Source organism: Pagrus pagrus (genome assembly GCF_965226575.1).
Source record: "Pagrus pagrus genome assembly, chromosome: 21".
In the NCBI taxonomy this organism is placed as follows: Eukaryota; Metazoa; Chordata; class Actinopteri; order Spariformes; family Sparidae; genus Pagrus; species Pagrus pagrus.
This window is the reverse complement of record NC_140208.1, coordinates 23249673-23262892: the sequence shown is the minus strand read 5'-3', so window position 1 is coordinate 23262892 and position 13220 is coordinate 23249673. Positions and strand designations below refer to the sequence as shown.

General features: G+C 44.2%; 1 protein-coding gene across 1 annotated transcript in view; it reads right to left on the bottom strand.

The window, feature by feature from the left end:
* LOC311250223 (uncharacterized protein MYH16) overlaps positions 1-13220 on the bottom strand; it is a gene marked incomplete at its 5' end in the record, with an annotated part of 54402 nt that overhangs the window by 1261 nt on the left and 39921 nt on the right. The window contains 15 exons of the mRNA XM_084341801.1: positions 1294-1440; positions 1534-1734; positions 2069-2239; positions 2322-2447; positions 2528-2731; positions 2811-3003; positions 4039-4142; positions 4299-4435; positions 4735-4951; positions 5036-5168; positions 5254-5450; positions 5601-5728; positions 8446-8563; positions 8656-8901; positions 9725-9811. Of these exons, the coding sequence (XP_084197927.1) occupies positions 1294-1440; positions 1534-1734; positions 2069-2239; positions 2322-2447; positions 2528-2731; positions 2811-3003; positions 4039-4142; positions 4299-4435; positions 4735-4951; positions 5036-5168; positions 5254-5450; positions 5601-5728; positions 8446-8563; positions 8656-8901; positions 9725-9811 (2409 nt within the window). The remainder of the gene's footprint in view (positions 1-1293; positions 1441-1533; positions 1735-2068; positions 2240-2321; positions 2448-2527; positions 2732-2810; positions 3004-4038; positions 4143-4298; positions 4436-4734; positions 4952-5035; positions 5169-5253; positions 5451-5600; positions 5729-8445; positions 8564-8655; positions 8902-9724; positions 9812-13220) is intronic.

Genomic DNA, 13220 nt, shown 5'->3' with positions numbered 1-13220 from the left:
TTACAAAAGGGGCAGTGATCTGTGTACCACCTAACGTTATTAAACAATAAGATATCACAACAGAGACTGCATACAATCCACAATCACCTGCTGCTAAAACTCTTTTTATGCTTTGTTGAGAACCAATTGAATTCAGTTCATTTAAAGGATATGACACATTTTTTCAAGTCCATCTTAGAACAATAATCAGGTGCACATATGAACATGGAAGCAGGTTTTTCTTGCTGTAATCATTCTGCTGTTCATAGTAAAAATGATCACTTCATAAAGCCCTTCAATGTAACTAATGAGGGAAAAAGAGGGAAATGAGGGAAAACAAAATTTTGGGTGGTATTTTCTGCAACAGTCCAAAGAATGTGACTCTATGCACGTTCTCCGCTCCACTAACAGAGAGCAACAGTAGCTGGTGTTAGTTTAGAAATGAAGCCTGCTAGCAGAAACTTAGCACAACACAGAAGTCCCACAGAGTCTCGCTAAGTCTAACCTCACATGAAGTAAAATATGCTTCAGCAAAACAGAATGCAAAGAAATGTGACAATAAGCTACGAGAAGTGAGAAGTGTTTACCACGATGCTAACGGCTGTACTGAGACACAGCTAAATGCTAACATGTTGATTATCAGGAGTTACGATGTTTACCATGTTCACCATCTTAGTTTAGCATGTTAGGATGCTAACATTTGCTAATTGGCACCTACAGCTGAGGGTGGCCTATTTGCTCATAAGCACAAGTATCATACATTAAATATACAGTTTGACCTCATGATGGTGCTGCAGGAAAAGTTAAGACATCAGCATTAGAATTCATCTTGACATGAATGTTGACATATTGTGCAGATTTTATGACATTTCGCTGAAAACAAACATGTCAGTGAGTCAGAGGATCGCCAAGGTAACTCTTCCTTTGGCACATACAACGACGTGTCTCACAGACGCACATGAATAACTGACTCTACGTGAGTCTGCTCATCAGGAAATACATGTTGAACTCATTCAAATCTAACACCAGGCTGTAATCTCATTTAAAATGCCAGTTTACTTTCGACTTAACGACTTAACTTCCCTAAGAACTAAAAATATAAACTGAAGTATATGCAGCTACAGTCCTGACATTTGTCCAGCTATAAGTATCAAACAGACCTTGAAAATTGAATGAGGAACAATGCAGAATGATTTCCTACAATTACAGAACGACAGACCGTACAGACCACATCTGTCACATCAACCTGCAGATGACGTCTGATTTCAAGTCACCAGCTGATGGTCTGGGTGACAGCAGTCAGCAGTTACTTACAGAGGAGTATCCTTTGCCGAAGCTGCCTCTGTTCTTGGTCCTGATCTTGGTGAGTGCTGACTCAGCTATGTCAGCTCGCTCCTCAGCGTCATCCAGCTCGTGGACGGTCTTCCTGTACTTCGCCAAGTTCATGTTGGCTTGTTCCTCCTGCAGCAATGACAGTGTGTGTGTGATCAAAACAGACAATAATTTGATCAAGTGATACGTGCTGTGTGTCGGTGAGAGGACGAGGTGACGTACAGCCTCTTCCACTTGTCTCTTGTAGGCCTTCATCTTGTTCTGCAGCCTCTCCACCAGCTCCTGCATCCTCTGCTGGTTCTTCTGGTCCTCCTCCGACTGAAACAGCAGCTCCTTCAGCCGACGCTCGTTCTTCCGCAGTGTCTTCACCGTCTCAGCGTGCCTCTTCTGCTCTGAGTCCAACTCCAGCTCCACCTCCTTCACCTGAGCACAGACACACAGCAGTGACCTTACCTCTGCTTGTTCAGCAAGAGTTAATGAATGTGTGTATGAGGGGTGTACTTCCATGAGGACACATGCTGTGTGTTTGTTTTTGCATGGTCAAAATCAAACTATGCTCATTACTATCAGATGTCTACCCTATAAAAAATATTTTAAAATTATGAGTCATCCCAGCTACATGTATATTTTCTTTGTTTTCTTAAAGTAAGTCAGGAGTCAACAACATGAACTATTCAAACCAGGTTTCATGGCAGTCGGGTCAGGAGATGTCAGAATGTCCTGCCCTGAACTAAAGTAACTGTTTGTGAGTGGGTACCTTCCCCTCTAACTTCTGGATGATCTTCTTGCCGCCCTTCAGAGCCATCTGCTCGGCCTCGTCCAGCCTGCCGCTCATGTCTTTGATCTGAGCCTCCAGACCTTTCTTCACCCTCTCCAGGTGGAGGGAGTGCTCCTGCTCCAGACGCAGCTCCTCCCCGACCCGCGTCAGCTGAAACAACGACAACATCAAATACCTGAACGTGTACATGTCTGCTGCTATGATGTCTCAGTGAACACAAGTAGTCTTTCACCTCACAGCTGGCCTTCTTGGTCCTGTCTGTGGAATGTCTCAGCTCTCCCTGCAGCTCCTCGTGCTCCTGCTGCAGAGTCTGGAGATCCACCTCCAGCTTCCTCCGCCCACTCAGAGCCGACTGGAACTGGAGGCACGAGAGAGAGAAGGTCATCAGTCTCAGTTTTTGTAGCTGATGTCTCAAAGCAAAGAGACACTATTTATCACCTGGTTGTTGAGGTCGCTGTTCTTGTCGTTGGCCTCCTGGAGCTCAGTCTCCAGGGCCTTACGGGCCCTCTCTGCGTTCTCCAGGGCAGCACGAGTCTCCTCCCCCTCACCGGCCAGCAGGGCGCAGCGTCGCTCCATGGCTGCCTGCTCCTCCCTGCACTCATCATGACTCCGTACCTCCTCCTCCAGCTGAGCCTGCAGCTCCTGGGACAGGGAACAGTAACTCTGTGAGAAAGAAAGTGCCTAATTGTGAAAAAACTGACTAATTAAAAAAAAAACATACCTTAATCTGTTGCTGCATCTTCTTGCTGTTCTTGCTGAGCTCGGCATTGTTCTTGGTCAGCAGGTCCACCTGCAGCTCCAGCTCGTTGATGTCAGCCTCTAGCTTCTTCTTCAGCTTCAGTCCATCTGCTTTGCCTCTCACCTCCGCGTCCAGACTGGCCTGCAGGGACTCCAGCGCCCTCTGGTGGCTTTTTCTGACAGAGGAGGAGAGGGAGGGATTGACAAACAAGGAAAACTAAGAGGAAGCGTGCATGTGTCGCTGCAGGGACAGTAAAGCAGGGCTGAATGAGACGGGCCTTACCTGTAAAGATCATGCACCGTGACTTTGTGGAAGGAGATAAAGGACAGAGGGAAAGTTAGAGAATTACAGAGCATTAGTGCTGCTGGTAATTACATAACTAGTTTATAAAGCCCTTTTCAAGGAGGGCAAACAAAATGCTTTCCAGAATTAGTAAAGTAAGAAAATGACAGGGTGTAAATCATACCAAAGATTAGAGAGGAAAGTTTTAAAAGATAAAATGTTTTCATTGTTAGGAAATTCTGCAAGAACAGAGGGAGACAGCTTTGTAACAGCACATCTAAAGCTAAAGCTAACTAACATCTGAGCTCTCATCTGTGTAATGTGTGCAGTCCTTTACAATCCTACTGTAAAGCCATAACAAGTTATAACATATTAATGAGTGAGCTTTAGAGGTGTTTGAAGGTGGATTCTGTTACCAGGCTTCACCCTGCTTCTATTGTTATGCTAAGTTAAGATAGCTCCTGGCTTTGGATTTATATTATATATATAATACAGTAAGAAACATATGAGTGGCATCAATGTTTTCATCTAATTTGAAGTGAGAAAGTGGAAGATTGTTTTCTGAGCCGAAACAACAAAAGCTTGATAATCCTTCATTTATTTAAAGTTGTTCAGACAACAACTAGTTACAAGTTTAGTTATATAGTCTGACGGCAGACCATTCAAGGCCTTAGAGGTGATTAATAGACAGTTAAAACGAACTCTTAAAGAGAGCAGTCGATAAAAACATGACTGGACTTTGACTTTGAATAAAGCCGCAGTACTAAATTACATCCCGGTTTTTAGCAGCTCAGGGCAGATGAACAGGACCTCTGTCTTGTCAAAATGACATTTTAATTGTCATATGAGCAGCTATGCAGTAAGGTGGGTCGGCTGGGGGATTCCTGAGCGAGGAGGAAGATGATGGCTTGAGAGGAGGCTGAGGTACCTTGTGGCTTCTGTCTCTTCCTCCTTCTCCTGAAGTCTGCGCTCCAGGTCTCCTTTGGCCTGAGACAACTCCAGCTGCAGCCTCAGCACCTTGGTCTCCTCAGCCTGGGAGAGAGGGAGGGAGGTAGGAAGACAAAGGGGAAAGTATATTAAATGAAATGACATTTGGTTTATTAGGAGTTAGCGTGTAACACATACTCTAACAACACAGTGCGCTCTGGCTATCACAGCTGACAGACAGACTAGCTGAAGCTGACATACCTCCAGAGCGGCCTCAGACTCTTCCAGTGAGGCCTGTAACTCTTCCTTCTCCATCTCGATCTTCTTCTTTGCCTTCTGGAGCTCGTGGACACTTTTCCCTCCATCTGAGAGCTGGTCTGTGAGGTCTGCAATCTCCTCTGTGAGACAAAGAGAAGCCGGTCTAATTAACCCCTGTAGAGTCTCCTTCTCTATTGTACAGACCCCAGCAAGTGTTACATCATCAGGACTTGGATGATTTTCAGTGAGAAAGAGAGTTGCTCTGAATAAATGATCATCCCCTCTGATTGTGAATCATATTTATATAGTAATATCTGTCAAAATAATTGCAACATCATTTTTATTATCGGGTGCACCTAAATGAAAAAGTGAGGCGGACCAGTGCAACCAGTGTAAGAAGTTAGTCTGGAGCCCTCCCCTCCTCAGTGTCTCCTCATACCCTGGTAGACCTTGTTCTCCCTGCGGAGGGCCTCCAGCTGCTCCAGAGACTCTTCATGGGCGGTCTTGACTTTGAAGAGCTCTCCGGCGTGTTGCCTGCTCTCCTTCTGGCAGCCCTCCACCTCGGCCACCAGGTCCTCACACTTCTGCTTCCAGTCTCCAAGCTGCTTCTCCAGGATCCGCTGCTTCTTATCCAGAGCCTGACCGCAGCTGCTGGCCTGGGACGGGAAACGTATGTTCAAAGATAATAATAACGAAGTTGACAGCACTGCAGCGCTCGCACAACACGTCTGCTGCTCTACCTTCTCCAGGTCCATGCAGAGCTCCTCCACCTCTCCCTGCAGCCTCTGTTTGGTTTTCTCCAGTGAAGAACATTTAGCTTGGGTGGCCTCCACAGCCTCCTCAGCCTCCTGCAGCCTGGTTGCCAACTTCTTCCTGTGACACACACGTTAGTTGGACCACTGAGAAACATTCAAAGTGTCAAATGTGACTGTGGACCGCCAGGATCAACACAACGCACTTGGTGTCCTCCAGCTCGTCGGTGTGCTGGATGGCGTCGGACTCGTGCTTGCTCCTCCAGTGCGTCACCTCGCTGTTGAGTTTGGAGACGAGACGCTGCAGCTCCTGCTTGCTCTCCTGCTCCTCCTCCAGCTGCTCCTTCAGCACCTCGCACTCCTGCCGCGCTGAGCTCAGACTGCTGCTGACTGCCTGCTTACACTGGCAGGCGCACCAGAGACACACGTCAGTATGGGACTTTGAGTGGGAGAGCAGCCACATTATAGGCAAGAGATTTCTTATTCATTTATTTACATAATGGATATTGGATTTTACACACACACACACACACACACACACACACGTACTGACCTTGACCTCCTCGTCCAGTTGTTTCTTCAGTTCTTCCAGCTGTGATTGGAGCAGAGTCTTGCAGCGGCTCAGCTGGCTCGCTCTGCTCTCTGCCTCCTCCATCTGTCGGCTCACTTCGGCATTATCAGCTGGCAGGACAAACAAGAACACTATGACTACACGCTGTAGTATACAGTGGCCGTCAAGCTCCATGCATGTGTTAGCTTCTGTAGCGATATGCAAAAACCTAGCATGAAATGTGACTTTTTGTTGTCATTTAATTAAAGTGATCTCTGTGTGGTTACAGAAAACATTACATGTATGTTCCTTATCGTACTTATCAAGTAAGATACACAGTATAAAATCAAAGACTAACTAGAGCGACAGTGTTAACCTGCCAGTCAAATAAAATCATATAAATAATAAATAAACAGATTTTCTTGCCATTGAAAACAAAGTAGAAGTCATTCTGTGAAAGTGGCAGCTGTGAGTAATCCTGGCTTCAGTTACATTCTGGAAAATGTGAAGAACAATGGTCCAGATTTGTTTCCCTCTGCGAGTGTCTCTCTGAAGTGTTTGGTAAAGGTGCCCTGCAGAGTTTCCTTGTAATGAAACAAAGGTCGTGTTTACGTTCATTCTGTTTGTATTCTTGGGATCTAATCGAGTGGGAATCACTTATTTTTATAATTGAAGCCAATGAGGAAGTGCCAAAAACTGCAGTTCCTCCGATGGCCACTTGAGGCTGTCTCCAAAAGACTCAATCCCCGTAGGAGCCCATGTTCACAGCCTGGTACAAAAGAATGGTTTTGGTCTCTTCACATAATGTATCCCTTCATGAGAACTGTATGGGGGGTGAATTTGATACAATTCACTCGTTTGAATTATATCAACGCTTAAATTTACCCATAATTAGGGGCGTGGCCACTTTGAGTGACAGGTAGCCACAAGCTGTCTGCTCGGCTTTATCTCAGCTAGCTGCAGTCACTGAACTTGATCTCTTGGCTGTATTTGCTGTGTTTTAATTCAGATATCAGACCCAATATCTGTCTTTCTGAGCAGTTAATTGGACTAACAGACTGGAGTGCAGGGACAGAGGCTGGAGTGGAGGGACAGAGGCCGGTGTTTTGGATTAACAAGCAACTCTGTTAGCGTTAACTGGCAGACGGCAGCTGGAGCCGGCGGGCTTTGGAGGAAAACATTGGTAGTCGAGGAGAGCACAGTTTGTTTTTTTAAACCTTTGGGATTGAAAAGTGGATTTATCTTCACTCTCACTGCCATAACGAGCCCAGAGGTGTCGAAATTCACTGTAATATACTGTAACTCGCTTATTTGACTGCTGAATGGAGGAGAAATGTAATGTGACTTCATGAACACACAGAGAGGAGAAGGAAAGACACTGCAGGACAACAGAAGGAAACAGAGTATCTGGTGAGTGTCACTTGGCTCAGATCGAACACAAACACACACCCTCGGTGTTGGTTGTTGCTCTCTATCTTGCAGCTAATGTACAAAGTATTCTGGCTGTTATGGGCATATACACCCGCGGTCAAACTCCCACGAGTAGCGTGAGGCAAAATGCGCTAACCTTTATGTAAAATCACTAGGGATGTAACGATATACTGAATTTCGTGATCAAGATAAAAATGCTACAATACCATGGTGGGACTGTGATGTTATCGACCAACCTGTCATGTGCTAACTTTACTCGTAAAGATCATGGATGTAACATAGGACATCAGTATGAATGCATTCTACTGTCGCTCCTTGTCACTGTATTGTTCTGTTTGAACAGCGGAGGATGCAGTCACTCAAGAAGACAGACTGGTTCTCATAAGACCTGCCCTACTCCGCCTCTGATTGGTTGGCTTTGTTGGTTGGTCTCTGACTCCCTGTTAAGTGACACAGTAGCTCTGGTGGTGTCTGTTCCTGGCTGTGTTTGAGCTGTGGATACACTCCCACCTCTTCACACCGACCCACCACCCTCTTCACTCATTCACTGGAGCTGCTTGGAGGTTTCCGTCCACCGCATTCAACGCTGTGGGTTCCCACCGAGCTCCCAACCCAAATAATATAATAATAATAATCTTATTGACAGTAATTCAACCTCCAAAGTTCACATCTTCCTTCTGTATTAGTACTAGACTACTAGAATCAGTATTTAACAGATCATTTCTCCTCATTCATCATTCAATTCACTATCATCGTTTTGACTCCTTGTGTACAGTAAATATTCATGCCTGATAATCGTTTCATTTAAGTCATTAAATTAGTATTTTAATTAATTAGTATTTTATCAATTAATAAATATTTTCATTTAGACCCAGTCACTGTTCTGTGTGGAGCGCAGAACGGAGATCAATTTAAACGAGAAGTCACACTTTTGGATGCTTGACTGATAACGTAAGAACTTATTGATTTGATTTCATTATTCCTCTTCGGAGGTGGAGCCCATACAACGAGTGCAAAAGCATTGAGAGTCCACTACAATATGTAATATTTAATGCTAAGATCTCCAATATTTCTTAACTTTAAAGGCCTGGAAAACCTAATGTCTCAGCCAGCTTCTCCTGAGGCCTACATGAAATAACTGCAGTCATTGTCGCAAGTTTTCTAAACTTTTCAAGAGTTTAAATTGAGTTTTCAGGGGTCTGAAAAAGCTCAGACAAGAAACTAAATGTGTGAGGTGATAGGATCTTACTGCTGGTAATTAGAAGAAGAAGAAGAAGAAGCAGATACTTGTATGTGACACATAAAGATTTTTCTCGTTTGAAACTGCACCTTAATCTTTAGATGGTCAGGATCTTAACACCAGCTGTATTTGCCTCAGAACAAGAGAGGACCTGAACATATTTCAGGTGGTCAGTACCTGTGAGTCTGGTCTTGGCCAAACTGAGCTCAGTCAGCGCCATCTGCAGGTTGTCTCCTCTCCTGTTGGAGTCTGACAGCTGCTCGTCCAGTTTCTTCATCTGGCCGTCTGAAGACATCTGCAGAACAACACAAACACCAGCAAACATGACGTTACCGGCTTGTTATCAGGTCAGTGTGAGCCTCTGTACATGTGACCTGACCTCCTGACCTTGGCTTTCTGCAGATTGTCCAAAGAAGCAGCCAGCTCGTCCACCTCCATCCTCAGGTTCTGCTTCTCCTTCTCCAGTTTGGCCCTGACCCGCTGCAGAGCCTCGCACTGCTCGCTCAGCTCGGTCATGGCATCGCCGTGTCGTTTCCTCAGAGTGGCAGCCAGCGCCTCTGACTGCACGGAGGACTCCTCCAGGTCTCGCCTCAGACGCTGCAGCTCAGCCTCCCGCTTCTTGTTCATCTCCATCTGTTAATCACACACAGACTCCAGTGAAGCTCTGTGTTCAACCTCTCTCCTCACCAAACTGCAACTTGTGCCCTGAAGCATGCACAGGATCATTTCTGCATAATGTATTAATGTAAGACATTTTAGGAGACATGTGACCTCAGTTTTGAGTAATATTCTCAACATTACAATGCCAAAATGTTTGCCCTCCATTTTAATGCAACAGGCTGAAGAATTATTATTACACATCAGTCTAACCTGTTGCTGAACCATAATCAGGATGCTGCTGACTAAGAACTGGATCTGAGGCTGTGATGTGATGCGATCTGTTTAGGGCTATGACTGTTTGACATATTTTGTACGTCTATGAATATATGTCACACGTGTAAATGTTTATTTTGTGTGTAAACTTCTTGAACAGAACTGCCCAAGGATGCAAAAAGAACTTCCATATAAACAGAGAATACAGATGGTTCTGATCAAATGATTTCATCCCGTCTGTCTCATCTCGTATCGTATCATCTCAAATCAAATTGTATCGTCTCATATCTAATCGTATCATATCGCCTCATCTCATATTGTGACGTTTCATCTCTCTTGTATCGACTTGTATCGCATCGTAAATGACTAACTTTTAATAACAGTTCTTTGAGATTTGATTTTGTTTTAATTGTTATGTTGCTGTCTTTGCCAGGACTCTCCTGAAAAATAGATTTTAATCTCAATGAGACGTCTGCAGGTTAAATAAACTAACAAACCTTGTGTAGCCTTTAAAAGACGTTATGCTAACAAAGTGTGTGTGCGTGTGTGTCTGTGTGTGTGTGGTAGCATGTATATGGTTTACCTGTGAGGTGGTGAAACCTCCGGCCTCCTCCAGTCGGTCAGTGAGATCGTCCAGTTCTCTGGTTAGATCTGCTCTCTGCTTCTCCACCTGCAGAAACAGCCGTTCAGGGTGGTATTAAACACACCTCAGTACTAAATGATCAGAATTATTTTATTATGATCCATATGAATGTATATTTCCACTTTTCCACAGAGCAAGTATAGTAAGTATTTCAGTGAGAAGTAAAAAAACCTGCATCAAATCATTCAACAAACGCAAGTTCAGAACCCCTCCGTCAGATTAACACGTTGACGAACAGCTCCACTGTATTAACCTTCACGCAGAGGACTTCATCTATTCTGACCCTAAAGAGGTCCCATCGCTGGGACAGGATATTTAACCACCAGGGGATCAGCATGACTGACAGCCCACAAGGGGAAGTGATCCTTCCTGAGGTCGGAGGTCAGAGGAGAAGCTGGTATTCAATCAGAACAACACAGAGGTTAGCTGCTGTCACACAGTCCAAATATTATCTGTGAACTCCTGTTTCCTGTGTGAGCTGTCCAACGCTCTGTTCACTGCTAAAAGTCCGCCTGCTGTTAGTTGTTGATGTAATGCTAGATTTTAATCTCATTTGGACAGAGGATTTAGCAGGCTGATAATGACCCTTAAAGCTGCACTGACTTGTGTTTTTGGCTACTTTGGGGAAACCTAACAAGCTAGCTTTGATATGCAGCAAGACAAATACAGTGCTCAGTACAGCTGAGGGTGAATGCAGAGTCAGGAGTGCTTGTCACTACATTTAAGCCCTTTCATATTATACATAGTAATATGATTCATTGTTAATATAAAATATTTATCAGTGCAGCTTTTACTTTAACTTGAGTAACTTGCCGATGCAACTCAAAGTGGCAACAATGTTGTGATATCACACAAACTTAAAAATGTAAGTTATTGAAAACAATCATCAAATATCAGCACCTTTAACATAAATATGTTAATCAAGTGGTGACATCTAGCGATTGACTGAGGTAAGAAATCAAGTTAACATAACACACGCCGCGCAGTATAGTCAAACTTGATATCTCACATTAAAAGAAAAGCTAAACTCAGAAATGTATGAATGATGATTTTTAACTCCTCAGCAAAGTGGTCGGAGAGCCTTCTCACGCTCCAACAGGGTGCAGCACACATGGAGAGAGTTTATAATGCTAGGCCATTACACGCACAAACAGCCAGAGCTCTGTAGTTATGAGCACTTGTTGTTTTTACGCAGATCTTTTACAGCTGCTTTTAAAGACAGCCGTAGATGTTGAGACTGGTCCGTAAAAGCTGGAGTCCCAGGCCTCCCTGATAGCACCAATGAGCCACAGCCGTCAGCACACCTCAGGCAGAACGAGGGAAAACAGATGATACTCACTGGGGGCCTCCTCCTTCACCCCCACACCTCCAGCCCCACCCTCTGTGTCTACAACCTGGCTCTGTGTCGAGGGTTAACACGAGCACTCAGCTCACTCATCGCTCTCCTCCACACTACTGACTGAGTCAACAGCCCCTCTGGATTATCACCACCCAACACCACCCACTCCCATCCACATGCTCATAGAGGGTCAGTGTCCTGCTGGAGAAGGGAGATTCATCTTCGTTAGCATAAGAGTGTGAAGGAGTAGGAGTGTGTCTCTGTTCAGTCCGTGCATTCCAGTGTGTTTGTAAATGTGTTCTTTAGTATCATCCATGTATGATGTGGGTTCTTCCCTGACAACAGAGTTTACGCTATCACCCAGATTTATTTACCATTTATGATCAAACCCAGAAATGAATATGAAGGTGTACACACTGCTAACATGTCCATTACAATTGTGCATTAAGCTGCCAGTGCGCACAACTTCTGTACAGTTCAGTGCAATCTTATCCTGGGACTAACATCTAAATCTGATGGTGCTGTACGACACACAGTTCTGTGTAGCTGCAGCTACGTTTGTGTGTTCTCCATAATGGCTTTTCCCGTAATCGCATATCTCAGCAGTGATACTGTGACGTAAACAGTCACAGTAACTGATATGAATGATGGCCAAAGCTATCAAATAAGACCCAGGTTGGTAATTCTATATCAAGGCCCTTAATTAGTATTAATAGATAATAAGGCAGTTATAAGTCTCTGTAAGCTACTGTACTGTCTAACGTTAGCCGGCATAAGCGACATTAATGTTAGCTAGCATTAGCAACGTTAACGTTTGCTTGTGTTGCGGGGGCTGAGGGGCTGAGGATTACTACCTGTTACCCCAGGTAGTAAAAACATCTCATTTACCATAACACAACCAGTTTCAATATATCTTATCTTAGTATTAAAAGCTTTATAAAGATACTGTAGCTAACAGCAGCAGAAGAAGGCTGAGTGTGCTCTGACTGTAAGGCCTTCAGTGGCTTGTGTCGTGGTACCTGGTCATGTAGAAACTTGTTCAGTGTTGATTATGCAGATGAAGCGGGGCATAGTTTCCCAACAAACACACATGTTTGTAATTGATGTGGCATTGCACTCATCTACTACGCTGTATTGGAGTGGAGGAAGGTATCTCAGTCACATGAATAAAAACCTAAACTATCTGCATAGCTACAGTAGAGCTGCATGATAGAGTTTTTCTTTATGAACTTTGTTGAAATGCGCCTTTAATTGGCATTTCATTCTGTAGTGATGAGTTCCTGAACTGCTAAAACTGCATTGAATATTTTCATATGAACGCTGGGTCAGAAAGTTAGCGTTGATGCTGCTGTGCCATCAGTTTATCACTGACAGAAGCGTCACAGCACTGAAGACTTTCCTTGATGGAAAAGATGTTTTCACATCAAATGGTGACTGATTGGTTGAAGTTAGCCTGTGATAGATGGTAAAAGACAGATTTCTCCAATCATCTGCCAAGTATTTTTTGAAAGCTCCTGCCCTTTTCTACACAACCAAGGTTGACTTCTCAGATGGTTTCATGTAACAAACCATCTGGCACGTCAGCTAAGCAGTCGCCCTCAACTCAAAGCATCTTTTAGCTCTTTTTTTTTTTTTTTTGGTTTGACAGCCGACAGCTTTTGATTCAGTCTCACCACTCTCGTCAGCCCCTTCTCTAGCACATGAAGGAAGCTGTTTTCAGTGGAAAAAGCAACTAAAGAGCCAGATATTTTATTCAAAATGTGTTGGAACTCAAACCAGAGCCAGAAGAGAGAATATGACTGACATTCATCAGGAGACCCAACGTATGAACGCTAATGTTGCTCCTGTCTGTTTGCTAACGTATTATCCATATCAACATTATCATCATCTGTGAGTTCAGCCCACAGATGACAGTTTACTGGAGCATTAAACCAGAATGAATCTTTTTGTTGGCCACTTGGTGGCAGCAGAATGACCTGTAAACACAGCTTCGATATATCACCTCGTACACTGACATGGTGCACATTGTTGCCTCTTTAGACATCCAGCAGTCATGTTTCTGGCCACCTGAAGACCAACCCCTGAGGCAAGGAGATG